The 18702-nt window shown below is 41.6% G+C and overlaps 1 protein-coding gene across 1 annotated transcript in view; it reads right to left on the bottom strand.

Moving 5' to 3' along the window:
• C14H10orf67 (chromosome 14 C10orf67 homolog) overlaps positions 1-18702 on the bottom strand; it is an 86993-nt gene that overhangs the window by 56667 nt on the left and 11624 nt on the right. The window contains exons 3-5 of the mRNA XM_052156635.1: positions 17056-17199; positions 10632-10706; positions 813-968 (exon numbers count right to left, since the gene is read on the bottom strand). Coding sequence (XP_052012595.1) covers positions 813-968; positions 10632-10706; positions 17056-17199 — 375 coding nt within the window. The remainder of the gene's footprint in view (positions 1-812; positions 969-10631; positions 10707-17055; positions 17200-18702) is intronic.

Raw genomic sequence — 18702 nt, 5'->3', positions numbered from 1 at the left:
CTCTTGTCTTTTCTGTACCACCTCAGTTCTCTTCCACCCCTGTTGCCTTTTTGGAAGCCTGTGGCTTGTGGAGATTTGCTTTGCTCCTCTCTTCAGCTGTCTTAACTGCAAAGAGGATAGAAGTCTTAGAAACTACAAAACAAAACACCATGCATATCGTCATTCTTTCGAATGGAAAGTTTTTTGGCACTGGCAGGAGGATTATTTAATTTCCATTATAAAATAAAATGTAAGGACAATTATAGTGCTCCTCTTATAATTACTATGGACTTTCTGGAATGTGCCATGGGGTAATAAAATGCTGGGCCGCCTTATATGTGGAGAGATTGCCAAGATACGCTGAATCACCTTCGCTCCTCCTTTCTTTCTGAGTCGGTGCGTGTGCGCGCGCACGCGCGCGCATATGTTTACATGTTGGTGGATGTGTGTGGGTTCCTGGACCTGTGCACAGGCGTTGTGGAAGTCAAAGGCAGACAGTGATATCAGGTGGCTTCCTTGTTTACTCTCTGCCTACTTTTTGAGACAGAGTCTTTCGCTGAACCTAGAAGTCACCGATCTGTCCAGTGATGGCCAGTGGGCCAGAGGGATTCTCTTGTCTCAGCCCCTCCCCACACGCTGTGGTCGCAGGGACACCCCATCTTGTCTTTCCTGTGAGCGCTGGAGATTGAATGCAGGTCCGCACTGCTACATTTTAAATCTTCTCAGCCTGGTTTTTACTAATTTTTAACCCACAGTTATTGTTCTCTGTGATCCTACTTAGATGTATTAGTATTCATTATAATTAATTTATTATAAAAGTATGTGAAACTTACAATTTTTTTAAATCCAAACTCTTCATACAGATCTAGTTCATTCTTTAAATTCCTAATAATTTCTTCTTTCTCTCTCAGTTTTCTCATCAAAACATTCATTTTGACATCTGCTGCATCTTGCAGGGCGGCTTTTTCGTCTTCTATTTCGAAGAATTTCTGAAGGGAAGAGAGAAACATCACACATCTGACAAGAAACTTGTTGAGAGCAGACCACGAAGGGCCTTTAGACCGAGAGCTCCAGAGAAACCAGGAATGTTAAGCACACAGGATTGTCTTTCCTATGGGGAAGATGAAAACCCTGTTCTTCTATCTAGAAAGCTGAGGATTGGAAGTGATTAACTGTCTGGTGATCTGTGATATCTGTTGGGCCAGGCCATATCAAGCTCCTATAACCAGGACCAGAGGTGGCTGGCTAATAGCCCACAGGACCTCTATGGCATCTGCGCAACCAAGACTAGGCCAACTCTTAGGCCCGTAAGCTAGTACAGGTAACGTTATCTCTAGAACTCATTGTCTTAGAAGAAATGGCACGCACCCCGAGTTGAGTTTCCATCTAGATATGCTTCCTTGTGCACTGGGGATTGTATTGCACCAGAAAAATTTTTTCCCAAATTGTACTGGGCTTAAATATACTGGAAATAAATTTCCTGTGCTTAGAATTCCTGAAGTCTGATCCTGGTCGACAAAGTCAATTTGCGCTGAGTTTTCATTCTTATCTCTTCTCTGAATGACTTTCAAGGTCAGTTCTCAAACCCCCTGAGAAAATATTCAATTTCATTTCTTGTTTGTAAACCTGTTTTATTTTATTTTTTGTAATTTGCTCATATTTCTTGGGAGTTGTTCTAAGTTAAAATGCATGCTAAAGCCATATAGTACCATGTTATCTGATAAGATGCAAAGGGTGACATGTTGTTCAGATTTTATCTGCCATACAGGTAATGGCAAAGATGAGGAAGATGACTAAATAGGAGTTTTCCCACAGAATACAGGATTCCTCCAGGCATCCCACCCATAGCCACAGAAGTTAGTGGTCTTCTGTCAATGAAAGTGCCTACCCAGCTAGAAGGTACCCAACTCTGGTTGGCCTCCAAGAGGATGTTTTGGGAGCCCAGTGGTGGACTCGACCATAACAGTTCTGATGACAGTCATAAATGGACTTACTGCACTGTGGACTTAGCAACAAATGTTTGGTCTTGGTCCCACCACTGATACCAGCCACTAAGGAATTCAAGAGGAGACATGCCTGTTTCTGGTTACAGGTCCACTGGCCTGTTGTGGTTGCAGACCCTGAACTGGCCTTGAAACTCATCCAATGCCTGTCCCACTATGCTTTGAGAACAATCTCACCTTTCCAGGAACCAAGTAGCAATCATACTAGTCCATGCCCTCCAGTCAAGTCATCGTTTTCAGCCATATAGAAAACTCTGAAAGTCCCTGGAACGACTCCAGCTGTCATTCAGCAGTGACAACCCACCAAGGGACCTGCAGGGAGGTTTGTGTCTCCATGCCTTTGGGGAGGGTCTACTGATTCATGTCCTATTGTAGATCGGGAGTAGCAGTTTGAACCATTTCCTTCTCGTCCCAGCCCCAGTGTAACGGTAGCCATGGACGTCCAGAGACCCATCAGGAGATGCTCACGCAGGCCTCCTAAAGGTCCTTGAAGACGTTAGCTCAATTTCCTATTCCAGGGAAGCCCTGAAACCCAGCTTCAGCCCCATGAGAGCCATGATCCAGGGTAGCTCTGAATCTCCAGGGTCTAGCAGGACACAGATTTGTCTGTAGTGCTGCCAAAAATATTACAAGTAACTATAGCTATGATAAGTAGTTAATAGATCAATGATAGTATAAAATATTGAATGAAGGAAAATATCAATGTGTGCAGAGTTGTATGTCATTGAAATTAAGTTATATCCTTCGCTCCCTTCCTCCTTCCTTCCATTTCTTTCTCCTTCTAGCTGTTTCTTTTTTCTTTCTTTTCTTGTGTGTGTGTGTGTTGTTGTTGTTGTTGTTGATGGTGGTGGTGATGATGATGATGATGATGATATTGAGACAGGCTTTTAAACTATCGCCCAGGCTGACTGGAACCCACAAGAATGACCATACTGACCACAAAGTCATAACAATTCTCCTGTTGCAGCATCCCAAATGCTGGGATTGCAGGAATGTGTCATCATGGTTTGCCACAAATGGAATTTTAATTTTTATATAGCTAGGCTCAGCATTTCCCAGTTTTACACATCAACTTCATCTTTAAATGATTTCTTCCTTTCTATTTCAGTTTTCCTAGTTAAGATCAATCTTCAGTATGTTTTTTATTTATTCTTCTCTCATATATTATATCCTGAATGCAGTTCCCTCCCTCCCTTCTTCCTTTCCTCCTTCCCTCCCTTCCTTCCTCCTTTCTTCCCTCTCTACCACTTTCCAAACCACTCTTTCTCCATTTTTTTTTCTTCAGAAAAAGGCAGCCCTCCAATGGATATCAATCAAGCTTGGCATATCAAGTTGCATTAAGATTAGTTAGCACAAGGTGGTGGTGGTTGACGGCCACAGTACACAATGACATAGAGAAACAAAACAAAGCATGCTATTACAAAATCTAACAAACTGTGATAAGACAAAATATGAAAGAAAGAAGGGAGCAAAAGGAACATAAACCAGAATAATCAACAAAATGGCAATAGTAAGCTCTTACTCTTCAGCCATTACTTTAAGGGGTAAATGAGATAAAGTATCTCACCAAAGGTAGGTCAGTGACTGAATGACAGAGAAACAAGATCCAATAGTGTACTACCTATAAAAGACCCAAGTTCGCTTTAAGGATACTGAAAAGCTGAAGGTTTAAAGATAACACAAGGTTTCCCATGCAATTTGTAGCCCAAAAGAGAATGGGGACAAATACACTCATATCAAACAAAACAAATTTACATTCAGTTGTTTGAGAGAGAGAGAGAGAGAGAGAGAGAGAGAGAGAGAGAGAGAGAGAGAAAGAGAGAGAGATTACTACATAATAATAAAAGAATCAATTTATATAGAGAATGTAACAGTTGTAAACATATAAGCACCTAGCATTGGAAAACTGAAATACATAAAACAGATATTACCAACTGTCTTAGTCAGGGTTTCTATTCCTGCACAAACATCATGACAAACAAGTAAGTTGGGGAGGAAAGGATTTATTCAGCTACTTCAGCACTGTTGTTTATCACCAAAGCAAGTCAGGACTGGAACTTAAGCAGGTCAGGAAGCAGGAGCTGATGCAGAGGCCATGGAGGGATGTTTCTTATTGGCTTGCTTCCCCTGGCTTGCCCAACCTGCTCTCTTATAGAACCCAAGAGCACCAGCCCAGGGATGGCACCACCCACAAGGGGCCCTCCCCACTTGATCACTAATTGAGAACATGCCCACAGCTGGGTCTCATGGAGGCACTTCCCCAACTGAAGTTCCTTTCTCTGTGATAACTCCAGCCTGTGTCAAGTTGACACACAATACCAGCCAGTGCACCAACTTAAGACAGAAATAGCAACATGATAAGTGTGTGGGGCTTCGGCAGCCCATTAAATTTTTGTCAGTCTTTGGGATTGAACCTAGGACTTTGCACGTCCTAGGCACACGTCTACCACTGAACTACATACACCCTCAGCCTAACGTTCCACTTTCAACAACAGACCAAACATAGACATTCGGTAAGAAAACTGTAGACTCGAATGTGTGAGACACAGAGAAGAGGCTCAGTGTGTGAGGATCCCAGGAGGTGACGAATAACCTGAGGTGTGCAGAGGAGCGCGACTGCAGACAGCCTGGTGCTGTTAAAGGGTGAAGTTTTGGAATAAGATACAGAATGGCAGAAGAAGGGAGGGGCAGTGGCCTTTTGTCTCATGCCAAGGAGTTCGGAAGGTCCTACATGTGTGACACACTACTGAGACAATGGCAGGCACTGGGATTAGTGACCCTATAGAATAAGAAGGCAAAAGAAACGCAAGGCAAACCAATCAGCAAGCAGGGAGCTCGGCCCCACCCAGCCTCCTTGGGAATTGGAGGAATTCTTTCCCCCTTGACCAGGCAAGGAAACACTTAGAAGCAGAGCTAATGGATTAAAGGTGTAGGGAGATGTTCTAAAACTAAATTGTGCTGGCTTCACAGCAACCTTAACTTGTACACTTCCAATGGGTGCATTTTATGCTATACAAACCGCATTTCAATAGAGCTGCTAAGTGATTTCAAAACAATATGCCCATGCTTTCAATATACATGAATAATAAGTCAAAATATTTGACAGAAGAGATTACACCTTTTAAAGAAATAAACTATGACACTCAGGAAAAAAAAACTTGACTGCATAAACTATCTACAACTTCTATAAATAAAATAATAAAACTTTTTTGAGATACAGAAGACAGAACTGAATCAATAACCCAAGATAACATTCTTGGATGGGGAAATGTTTACTATAAATGGTAAAACCTCCCCAATTCATAAATAAATTTCAGACCCACAAAACTTCAATAAAAGTGCAAAATGGGAAGTTTGTTGATGATGGAATAACCACTCCCAAATTATTTTATTTAATTCAAAAGAATGAAAAAGCTATGAAAATCATGAAGAAGAGATAGAATAAAAAAATAAAAACAAACTTGCTAGAACATCTTCCTAGCTGTAAGTTCCTGGATTTCATCTCAGCGCGCACACACACACACACACACACACACACACACACACATGCATACACCCATGCACACATACAGTATTAATTCAAAAAGCACTATAATTCCAAAGAGTAAATAGATTGTTTCATTTGCTTGTTTGAGATAGTGTCTCACCAGGAAGGCCTGTCTGGCCTCAAACTAGCTATGTACACCTGTCTAGCTTTAAACTCATGGAGATTGCTGACCTCTGCTCTTCAAGTTTGAGATCAAAGGTTATGCCACCACCCAGACTAGTTTTTGTTGTTTAAAGATAGTTTTCATGTAGGGCCACAAAATATCTAGACAGACTTGAAGGGAGTCTAAAACTATTAAAGAAAGAAAGGAAGAAAGAAAGAAAGAAAGAAAGAAAGAAAGAAAGAAAGAAAGAAAGAAAGAAAGAAAAAGAAAAGACCACAAGTCACAGGAAAAGGAAGATATCCAGCAAATGGTATATGAACACGATGCTTATTAGTTTGAAAGTTGGCAGTGGCATTCTGTTACCCCTTCGTTCTACGGGTTGCATAAATACCTAAGTTCTTGTATTAAATTCCCATTTGAAAAACTGAGAGTGGTTTCGTTTTTTAATCAGAAGTACAGCAAAATAATACCTTTTTGAAAGAAAAAAATATAAGGATGATATGAATGTTTAAAGTTTTCTTTTTGCAAGTAAAACAACAAAATATCTCACACAAATTAAAAGTTCAATACGTTTAAACCAGGCTTCGGAGCTGGGAGAAGTAACTACACCCTTAACTGGGCTCCAGGGGGCAGCAGAGAGCCGGTTACTCTTGTAGGTGGTTAAAATTTCAAGGCTCACCTGTTTCCCTATGACTACGCCTGAGCGAGGTGGGTGGCCAGGATGAGCAAGGTTTGTGAGGTCATGAGTCAACCAAAGCTAACAAGCGCAAGTGAAGATTCAAATAACGACTTTAATTTAACCTAATGTCAACAAATTCTTTCATCTGAGAAAGCACCTAACCACAACTAATGTGGGTTGGTTAAACATGTTTATGAAAAGCTGGTAACAGGCAGAATTTAGCTATTTCCTTTTTCCACTCCCAGAAATAGAAATTGTACATATGAAGAGTGATGGTCATTATTCTGCCGTATTTTTGAACATTTGATGTATATTAAAAACGATGTTCTAGGAAATATTGAAGATATGAATGATGAATAATACCTGTTCTGATAAGCCATAAATGTCTGAATTACTCTTACACTAAACAGAAATTCTTGTGTTTGGGGGGGGGAGGTGCACTGGTGTTTGTGTGTGTGTGTGTGTGTATGTGTGTGTGTGTGCACTGGTGTGTGTGGGGGTTGCATGTTGGTATGTGTGTGATGGTGCACACTGGTGTGTGTGCGTGTGAATACACAGTTGTGTAGGGGGAGGTGCACTGATGTGTGTGTTTAAGTGCACACTGGTATGGGGGTGTTGCACATTGGTGGGTGGGTGTGTGCACATGCGCGCACATTGGTTTGGAGTGGGAGAGGTACACACCAGTGTATATGCTGGGGGGTGGGGGCGGGGAGGGCACACAGGTCCCATGCAGATGCCAAAGGAGGATCTCCTGGGATTTACTTTGTCACTCTCTGCTGTGCTAATTTGAGACAGTCTCGCACTGAACCTGGTGACTTAGGAGCTTCAGCAGTCTTTCTTTCTCCACTTCCAACTGCAGAAGGACATACAGAACTCTGAACTTTTTACAGGAGTGCTGGGATCTCCACTCAGGTTCTCAGACATGTAGTCTTACCCATTATACTATCTGTCAAGTCCTGGAGGAGAATTCTATTGCATCGGAGTTCCAGCTCCCTACAGGCCATAGAGAAAAGTAAAGGGGACATCTCAGGGGCATGGACAGCCTTTCATTGTAGAAAATATCCACCTTGAACTCTTTACCCACTCCTCCACACTGCCAGTGCCTGCATGGAAACTGGCCATAAGAGTAAAAATGGCAAGGAAAGAAAAAATGAAAACAAAGCCTCCTGAGAAATTTTCTCCTGATGCTCACACATCTGGGTAGTCGAAAACGGATTCCAGCTGAGACCCATTATGTTCAGCACAGACCCATCTAATCTCACAGAAGCAAATGCAAACATTCTCTGAAAAAACCTCCCTCAATCCTAGAACTCAAAGAACTCCGAGAAGAGTGGGAGTTCATAGTTTAAAATGATAAAGTTCAAAAGCACGTGTCATCTAGTACTTGTGAGAGCCAACACTTGCCAGACCCTCAAACACAGAAGACTTGTAAACTATGAAGGACAAACTATAAGTGTCTGTAAATGGACTAGTGCATAATAAAAAGGTGATCTGAGAGCTGAAGAGACAACTCTTATAAGAACTGCTTAAGTATGAGGACCGGAGTTCTTATCTCCAGCACCCATGTGAAAGCCTGGACTAGTATATGTATCTCTAACCCCGCCATGAGGCCACAGACAGGCAGATTTCTGGGGCATGCTGGTCAGCCAACAGAGCTGAAAAGATGCCAAACTTCAGGTGCCCTGAGAGATCCTGTCTCAAGGGGTCAAGCAGAGTTGCCTGTCAACTCTGAGTTACTTCTGTAACTATTTCAAAGAAGACATTGGACAACCTTCAGAGGGACACACCATGAAAGCTTTTGCTCACAAAGTCCCTTAATTTTATACCCAGCACAGGTATTACCTCCTCAGGGATGTCTTCACAAAGTTACCAGTAGAAATAGCTGTTCATTTGTGATATTCCCATAAATCCTACTATATATGTTTATCTCTGAACACTTATATTTTGTGATTTATTTGTGGTCTCTCTCTCTCTGCTTACCCCTATCCCATCTTCCTTCACAAGTCAGTTTCTAGCGAATCATACCAGAGAGCATTCATTTGAAGATATTGTGTGCCAAGATTAGTTTTATTTAAAGATACATTTTCTGTGCAATTTCTTTCTTTCTTTACTTTAGATGTATTAAAATAACTAAGATTATTTAAGCTATGTATCATGTGAAAGAGTTATTTGACTTTTTGACTCCCAGAATGGGAATTTCATATGATTCAACATAACAAATATGAATAGTGGTTATGGAGGTTATGAAGGTGTTTCATCTTGTCCTCAGTCAGCAGGCAGAAGGCTGTGATCTCACATGCTAAGATAGGACCATGAAAGACAGAGAAACACAGCAACAGTAAGACAGGAGGTCTAGGAGTATGTGCAGCGACCTACTTTGCACTTAGATTTTACCCACCATGGTCTGGGTATTATTCTAAATGCTTTGTGAAGTTCAATCTGTCTTACTCTTGGAGCATGTCAGTCTAGCTGGTATTATCCTCAGTTTACAGAGATTGGAAGCAGACTGATTAAGTACTTTTCCTAAAGGCACATAGTAATAAAGTGGTAAAGCCAGGATTTGAACCTGTGCAGTTTACCTCCATAGCACTTGTTCTAAAACATTCGGTTTGCTGACTCTTAACTAATCCATGCAAGCAGAAAACCATCAGAAAAGTAATCTATCTGACAAATACAATCAAGAAATTACATGTTACTGTGAACATAAGGATCCTAGTCTGTTTCTATTTACCAGTTAATGCATAACACACTTTCTAACAGATAGTGGAATAAAAGACGGCTGCTTATCATGAGGATTGACATTCTGGCTTAGGGAATCAGGGCAGCAGTGGCAGAGTGGTCTTATCTATGTTACATAGGTCCATAGCCTTACAAGGAAGGATTCTAACTCCTGGAAGCTTGGAGAAAACCCTGCTAATTAAGATTGAAGTCTACCACAACCTGGTAGCTCATCTGTGCTTGGCACAAAATGGAGCCCTTTACTAGCACAGCTTCCCCTCTTCTAATCTTGTCTGGGGATCCATGACTGGGGAGCATGATTGGGACTGGGTTAGCAAGAGTGACCCAGCCATTGAGCTGCTTTAGGGCATATTAAAATAGAAGACCCTGTGTGTGTGCGTGTGCAAAACCATTGGATGAAGCTGGGCAGTGGTGGCACATGCCTTTAATCCCAGCACTTGGGAGGCAGAGGCAGGCAGATTTCTGAGTTCAAGGCCAGCCTGGTGTACAGAGTGAGTTCCAGGATGGACAGGGCTACATGGAGAAACCCTGTCTTGAAAAATCAAAACCAAACCAAACCAAACCAAAAACATAAAACACATGGATGGGTGTAGAGGTGGCATACACAACTATGGGGCGTTTAGAACAGATTGATTTCATACCACATCAGCAGCTCATCTGCAGATGCAATTGGTCAGGCCTGACTTCTGGGGTCTGCATCATTGCTACAAAAAAAAAAGCTAGGGTGGAAATAATGTTTTCAGATTCTATAAAATTGTAAATGGTTCCGCAAGTTTAAAGAAGAGGAGAAGACGTGTAGCTGGTGAGAAGGAATGAGAAGAAAGCAATACCAACAGCCGCAAACATCCACTCTTGGCTACTAACTGAAGGGTAATGATAAGTCATGCACAGAGCCACAAGGAGAGAAGGACCACACCAATGAGAGAGCCGCCACCCTTATCTTCTGTTACAGAACACGCGGTTACACAGTTAAATACACATGTGCCAAATGCCATGCAAACAGACACGATCAGTGTGCCAATGATCCATTAGTATAAATAATTATTCATTGAAGTATACTGAAATGCAAGATGAGATTGTAGACGTAAATAAAAAAGAGAAGCATAAGGTACTTACTAAACCTAAAAGTCATCTTTGAAAGTGTGTTTCTCCATTATGTGAAGGAGGGAAGCATGGTATTGAACATACAGCAGTATCCTGCCATCGGAAGGTTACTCTATCGAGGGCCAGAGGCCATTCACTAGTATATATGACACATCTTTGGAACACTTGTCTTATGGCCATCTGACCTTCTTCTATCTGGTTGCCTCTTGACCAAGGAACTTTGTATGACTTGGGTATTTGCCCAAATGCTCAGGAAATGAGACTGCAAGTTTCCAGTTTCTATAAAGCTTTGTCTGTCATCATGTGGGGTCATTTTTGGTACATTTAACGTGAGCATGAACGTCCTAAGCCAGAATTCTCTGAGATGACCGGAGATTTTTGGAAACATACCTTCAAAACTAAAAAGTACAGTCTGAGAATTTAAGGTGAGCTCCACTCCCCACGCGTGCCTTGACCTTGGCAGCATCCGAAACCCACCTGGTACATTCCTTTGACAACAGCTATGGCGTCACTTAGCTGCTGCTGAAAGCTTTTCCTCATGACATCTTCTCCCTGCAAAACACAAATAAATGCAATAAGCACTACTGCACTTCTGAACACAGTCTGTACTTCCCAGGGAAGCGGCATAGCACTGATTCACCTTCCAACACATCAGCCTCTTGAGAGTTTCTATTTATCATAGTTTCTTCTATACGGCAGCTATTGTAGCACATGTAATTTTTATCCATTCTTAACCAAGAGGAACACAAAGATGCCATGGATAAGATATAGATGACGTGACAGTGTTTCCTTGTACACATCAAATAAAGTCCCATGGAATGTTCCTAAAACTGCTAAAGAGTAAGATCTACTTATAGTCACCTGTTGTTATAATCCCCTTTAGCGGTTTGTTTTTAATTTTAATCATTTTAAATATGTTTGATGTCTTTCCTGCATGCACATCTGTGTACCACTTGTGTGCCTGGTGCCTAGGGAGACAAGAAGAGGGTGTCGGAGCCCATTGAATTGGAGTTACAGGTGGTTGTGAGCTGCTGAGAGTACTGGGACTTAAACCCCAGTCCCATGAAAGAATATCCAGTGCTCTTAACCACTGAACCATCTTTCCAGCCCATAGTCCTTATAGTTTTAGGTGGGATAGGCTCATAAAAAGGTTAACTTTCTTGATCTATAATAAATCAAAACATTTGATTATATCTGCTTAGGGCAAAAATGAAACACTATTTAAAAAAAAAAAAAAACAAAAACACCCTTGATTCTCATATCCATCATTCTGATTCTAGCCTAGTATATAAACAACAAAAAAAGTGTTAGAGTCAGAAAGAACTGAATTCACATACTGTACCTTCATCCATGTTTTAAAAGATTTATTTATTTATTTATTTATTTAGTGTATATGAATACACCATTGCTCTCTTCAGACACACCAGAAGAGAGTATCAGACCCCACTGCAGAGTGTTGTGAGCTGGGAATATGGTTGCCGGAAATTGAACTCAGGACCTCTGGAAGAGCAGTCAGTGTTAAGCACTGAGCCATCTCTGTAGCCCATATATTTTTTTAAAGTATAGAAATATAAAATAAAAAGAAGCAGATATACACTTATTTGAAATGATATGGTTCTATAGCTAAGTGACACTAAGGATTTTACCAGGAAACTCCTAGAATCATCATATAAAAATGAACAGCAGACCTATGTGTTAGCATTTTGTCTAAGCCCCGCCCCACAGTTACCTGGCAACAGCCAGGTATACCCGACTCACTATAAAAGGTGCTGCTATCCCCTCCTCACTCTCTCGCTCTTGCCTTCTTGCTCCTACTCTCTCCCCATTCCTTTTACCCCTTTCTCTCTGTGTGCTCATGGCCGGCCTCTACTTCTCTACTCTTTCTCTCTCTCTGCCTTTCTCTGTCTCTATTATCCTCTCATGCGTCTCCCCATGCCCTGAATTTATACTATACCCTCATGTGGCTGGTCCCTCAGGGGGGAAGGGATGCCTCAGCATGGGCCCGCCGAGGCACCCCTTCCACCATACCTGACTACACATTCACCAAAACGTATTCTCCCCCTCTTTATTCTTTTATTAACATATCACTATGTATTAATAATGAAAATACTGAGGAGAAATGAGAGAAGCAGTTCCAGTCACAAAAGCCTTAAACAAACAAAAATAATAGTGAAAAAAAACCCAAGAAAGAAAAACCCAACCTTGGAATAAACCTAACTTAGGAAGCAAAAGATCTCAACAGCAAAAACTTTAAAGAACTGAGAAGTGAAATTGAGGAAGACAGTAGAAGGTGGAGATACCCTCTTGCTCATGGATCAGAAGAACGGATGCTGTAGAAATGGCTGCCCTACCTAAAGCAAACCCAGTCACTGCAATCTCAAAGTTCCAGCACCGTTCTTCCGAGTTATAGGGAAAACTACCTTAAAATTCATATGAAAGCACAAAAAAAAAAAAAAACAGCATAGCCAGAATAATGTTGAGCAAAAAGAATCGAGATATCACCAGTGCTGATTTCAATTTATTCTACAGTGGCACAGTGATACAAACAGCGTGGTACTGGACAAATACATATTTATGTATCAATAGCTGTCTTAGTTAGGGTTTTACTGCTGTGAACAGACACCACATCCAAGGCAACTCTTAAGGACAACATTTAATTGGGCTGGCTCACAGGTTCAGAAGTTCAGTCCATTATCATCAAGGTGGGAGTAGGGCAGTATCCAGGCAGGCATTATGGAGGCAAAGCTGAGAGTTCTACATCTTCATCTAAAGGCTGCTAGTGGAAAGCTGACTTCCAGGAAGCTAGGATGAGAGTCTTATAGTCCATGCCCACAGTGACACACCTACTCCAACAGGGCCAAGCCCACTTCAACAGGGCCACACCTTCTAACAGTGCCTTTCCCTGGGCCTAGCATATATAAGCCATCACAATAGACTGGGATAGAAAACTGAGAACTTTCTGCAACTACAGCTGCCTGCTGTTTTTGTTGCTGTTTTTGTTGTTGTTGTTGTTTTTGGTGTTTTTGTTTAATTTTATGAAGACACTAAAAATAAACATTGGAAAAAGGATAGCATCTTCAGCAAGTGATTCTGGAAACACTGGGTACCGACATGTAGAAGAATGAAACTGGACTCTTTGCTGTTCATTACATTATACAAAAATCAACTCCAAATGAATCAAGAATCTTAAGACAAGAGCTGACATGCCAAACCTGCTAAGGAAAGATTAGAGCTATAGGAAGAGCACAGGCATCAAAGGAACTTCACTCTCTGAAAAAATACAGCCAACAACTGACAAATAAAATCTCATAACATTAAGAGCTTCTGTAGGGCAAAGAAAACTGTGAATTGGGTAGAGAGGCAGCCTACAGAGTGGAAGAAAATCTTTGTTGGTTGTATATCTAACAGAGGATTAGAATCTAGAATTTGCAAAACAAAACAAGAACAACCAAAACCAAAACAAAAAGTCTTCAAAAAACTAAACATCAAAGTAGCAATTTTTTTAAATGGTCTGTGGAACTGAACAGAAAGTTTTCAAAATAACAAAAGTCATAAATGGCTAATAAACATTTTTAAAAGTCTTCAACATGGTTAGCCATTATGGGCAATGCAAATCAAAGCACTCTGAGATCCCATATCACTCTAGTCAGAATGGCTATCGTCAAGACACAACAAATGATGTTGAGGGTGTGGGGTGAGGAGAATATTTACCTAATCATGATGGGAGTACAAATTGGTACAGCTACTCTGTAAGGCAGTGTGGAAGTTCTCACAAAGCTAAAAGCAGAGCTACCACATGACTGAGCTAACCACTTGTCCTGGCTGGTTTTGTGTGTCAACTTGACACAGGCTAGAGTTATCACACAGAAAGGAACTTCAGTTGGGGAAGTGCCTCCATGAGATCCAGCTGTGGGGCATTTTCTCAATTAGTGATCAAGTGGGGAGGCCCATTTGTGGGTGGTGCCATCCCTGGGCTGGTTGTCTTAGGTTCTATAAGAAAGCAAGCTGAGCAAGCCAGGGGAAGCAAGCCAGTAAGAAACATCTCTCCATGGCCTCTGCGTCAGCTCCTGCTTCCTGACCTGCTTGAGTTCCAGTCCTGACTTCCTTTAGTGATGAACAGCAATGTGAAAGGTGTAAGCTGAATAAACCCTTTCCTCCCCAACTTGCTTCTTGGTCATGATGTTTGTGCAGGAATAGAAACCCTGACTGAGACACCACTCCTAGGCATAGCCCACAGGACTCTATAATCTCCCACGGAGATTTTTGCTCATCTGAGTTTATCATTGCTCTACTAACAATAGTTAGGAAATGGAATCCGCCCAAATGTTTATCAGCTGAGTAATGATAATGGAATATGCTGCATATACACAATAGAATTTATTCAACAGCCAAGAAAGATAAAATAATTTATAGGAAAGTGGATGGACCTAGAAAATACACTAAGTAAACTCACCCAGGCCCTCAAAGATAAATACCATGTTCTTATATGTGGATATTAGCTTGGCTTTGACTTTCTTCGTATAGCTTCTGTGGTGGTCAGGGAGCTAGGGAACACCCATGGTAGGAAGGAGGACAAGTCGGGAGAGAGGATGCAAAACACATGTGACATAAACATGGGAGACAGATCCACCAGCATGACGGCTCAAATGTGAGCGGACAAGGTTGACACCGACGGACATACAAAACTGGATGGAGGAGAAGCCTCTGAGGCCTCCACCCTACACCATACAGGCAGTCCAGGGAAGCTCTTCTCCACAGAAAAGTACACCAACCTGTCCAGTGTCCAAGGGTCAGCCTGAAAACCGATGTACCAGTAACACTGTATGCACTGAACAGGTTATATTAACTAAAACATATGTATCTACATATATACATATATGCATGCAATAACAATTAGTAAAAAGAGGTCCAGGATTTGAATTAGACTAGGGACAGGTATCTGTGAGGCTTTGGAGGGTGGAAAGGAAAGATTAAAATGTTGCGATCATATTATAATCTCAGACAAACAAACAAAAAAATATGATAGGGGATTCTGGAGATTCAACACTTGAGGAGGGGTATGGTGGGTGTTAGAGATGCGGGGAGAGTAAGTCGAGTAACCAAGGAAACCTTATGAAAACCCATTTCTCTGTCCCTCTCCCCCCTCCTCTTCCCGTCCCTCTCTCCTCCCTCCTCTCTCTTTCCTCTCTTTTTCTCTGCTTAAGAAAGTTTGATTGAAGGCACCCTGTATCAGTAGACAATTGTTAAGCGAAAATCTTAGTGGTAGATGTGGGACACCTTCAACGGGGATCCAGAGGCCTCTCCAACACCACAGCCTAGTGCCACTGATGGCTCTGACTTGCCCATTGTAACTAAATGATAAAATCTCACCCCTGAAAATACACAACATTTTGCATCCTCTACGCATTTCCAGCATAGGGAAATCACTCTGGAACTTAGTTGGGAACCTCTTTCCTGCTTGGTAACTTTCATAATGCCCAAAGATGCTGTGGAGCCATCTAGGGAGCAAAGTCATCAATGGTCTCACCCAGTGGTAAACCTTGCAGATACAACACTGACCTGCCAGGCAGATATGGCCACAGATGTAATCGCAACGTGACTGCTATGGGGGAAAATCAACTGTTTTATGATTGGATTTGAAGCCTGTTTCACAGGAGAGAATGCATGACAGATACCATAAACCTGATCAAAAATAAATGGCTGTGACCGGAGAGGTGGCTCAGTGTTTAAGAGTACTGGCTGCTTTTTCAGAGGACGAGGGTTGGATTCCCAAAATGCACAAAAGTGTTCCTGGGAACAAAATTCCAGTTCCCATGGATCCAACATCCTCTTCTACATAGGCAGCAGGCACCACACACAGGGAGCAGACATACACAGGAAAACACCCAAAAACAAAGTAATAAAATAATTTTATTACGGCTCAGGTCATAGGCTCCAGGAGTGGGTAATCTACTACTGCTACTACTATGACTTTGTTATACAGGTATGGTGTTAAACTGCCTTTCTAAAAAGCCCCAAATAGCCTAATGAATAAGACCTTCTCAACATTTATTTTTAAACCCTAAGTTAGTGATGCTCTGAACCTTGGTCAAAGATTTCTGTTTACAGTGGTAGGCATCAGTGCAGAGACTCACAAGTAATCAAAGTGCTGAGAAAACGTGAATGTTCAGTCCTAAATAAGATACCTGTGTTATCCCCCACCCCCAAATTTCAGAGAACATGAAGAAGAGGGAGCTGAAAGAGTATCTACATCAGAGAACACGGAGAGGTGCTGTGTTCTCCATGTGACAAGGTCACCATGGGTTTGCAGTAGCTAATGTTCCGCCTAAACAAGACCTGCATAAGATCACACAGGTCAATATTCCAATATGGGTAAAGGAGGATTTCATGAGGTTTCACCCCTCGTTGAAGAGTTTCTATGTTCACATGTTCATGCAGTACTTGCTGCACTAATTAGACTGATCAGATAATAATAATAATAATAATAATAATAATAATAATAATAATAATAAATAGAGGACATGAAAGTGTAGTGGGCATATGTTGGCAGGAGATCTGGGATGTTGGAGTAGATATGGTTAAAATACATTCTATATACGCATGAAATTATTGAAGAATACACAAAAGTACTACATTTTTAGAAAGCAAGCATCTGGCACAGAATCTAAAGTTCTCCTGTATGCTTGGTAATTGTGAGCAAATTAACCTGCCTCCTTATCTGTAACAATTACACCAACTGCACAAGGTAAGTTGGGGGACTATTGAGGTCACCTGTGAGGTCTTCACCCAAGTTCCTAGAGACACATGGTACGTTACCGCAGCCTCACTGGTGAGTTACCACACTCAAACTCAGACACGTCAAAGGCAGGATCAGCCTAAGGGCCAGAGAGAGAGCACCCACCTGCTGGTAATGCTTCTTCATATCCAACATTTTCTCACAGAGCATACCAACGATTTTCCAAGACTCCTCTTTAAGTCGCTCCTCGAACTTCAGTTGAACCAAATCTTTGAGGAACCCAAAATCCACATGAAGTGATGTAATTATCTACCAAATAAAAATCATTGGTTAGTGTAGAGAGTCGGGCCCTGGGTGCCAGAATTCCAGCACATTCCTTGATTCCGGCCTTTTGACCTGGTGCCTGGCTTTTCTTTGACTATTATCTCTCAGATACGGCATATTGGCGAAGTCCATTGTGTTTTCAAAGTGATGTCTACTTTGAAACCTAAGATATGTCAGTGGAGGGCTAGGGTTTGAATGTGGCCCATTCCTTCCAAAACATATGTGGGAGTTTGATCTCTATCATGAGACAAAGACAGTGAAACCTCAGTGTGACTATGTATTTATAGGTGGGAATATGGGGATGTTATTGGGATTAGATAAAATCCTGGGGCAGAAGAGAGGGAGGTGGGGAGGGGGAACCGAAGAGGAGGCAAAGGCGTGCAAGCCAGTGCTTGTGAACTGTGCCCCAGAGGTTCCCAAGCTTCACATGCCACTGCCATCTAAGTTCTCCTGATTCAAACTTAGTATGGGTGCACCTAGCTGTCGAGAAAGAAACTGATAAAGACACTGCTGGAAAATATGCCTTTCTAAAAGCAGATGATAAATTGACAAGTGTGCAGCTAGGGGACATCTTCAAAAGCTCTTAGCAGAGAGAATTGCCACAATCTTTCTCAGCAGGGCTGTTTGGTAATGCCCTCCAAGGTGACTAATGTATGTACGCTCTGACTCACAAATTCCCTTTTAAGAAATTTACACTGCAGATCTCCTGGCGCTTGAGGACGTGCAGGATTATTCATCACTGTAGAAGATTGGAAACTGCCCATCACTGCAGGGATAGCGAAATACATGCTGTACGTCTTGTGACAGAGTTGTGAAATAAACAAGGCACAGGACCTGAGACCCAGGACCTTGCACACCCTGGATAAACACTCTCGCCCTAGGCTCCCCCTGCACGTGCTGGGCCCACACTAGGCTCCATTCCCAGTTTTCCTTTGTTTTTGTTTTGAATTCAATTTTTGACATAGTATTTCACAAGGTCACCCAGGCTGGCCTCAAACAAGTGACTCCCCTGTTTCAGTTTCCTGATTAGCTGTGATCCCAGGCATGTATTGCAATATTCAATTATGTGGAAGATCTTTATATATAGATTTAGAATGATCTCCAAATAGGTAAAAAATAAAATAAAATTAAGGCATGCCAATTCATGTGGTGGTTTTAATAACTCACTATCTTATACAACAAGGTGCTCTACTCTTTTCCAATCTCCAAAGATTCAAGGGGAATAATATGACTTGGCAAAGCTATACCAGTAGAAAGTTATTTAGCGTCTCATTGTCTACATTTATTTATATGGAAAATACTTTCCACTTTTCTTAAGCAGAAAATATTCACAGCTGTCAAAAGAATAGAAATCCCACGTATGTGAGCAGACTCACATTCATAAGCAAGACACAAACATGACAAATATAGATTATGGCTTCCATCAATTCAAAAGTTCAACTGGAGTGGTAGCTCATTGGTTAAGAGCACTTATCATTCTCACAGAGT

The sequence above is a fragment of the Apodemus sylvaticus genome, chromosome 14 (assembly GCF_947179515.1).
Source record: "Apodemus sylvaticus chromosome 14, mApoSyl1.1, whole genome shotgun sequence".
NCBI classification, from domain to species: domain Eukaryota; kingdom Metazoa; phylum Chordata; class Mammalia; order Rodentia; family Muridae; genus Apodemus; species Apodemus sylvaticus.
This window is presented reverse-complemented; position numbering and strand designations above follow the sequence as displayed.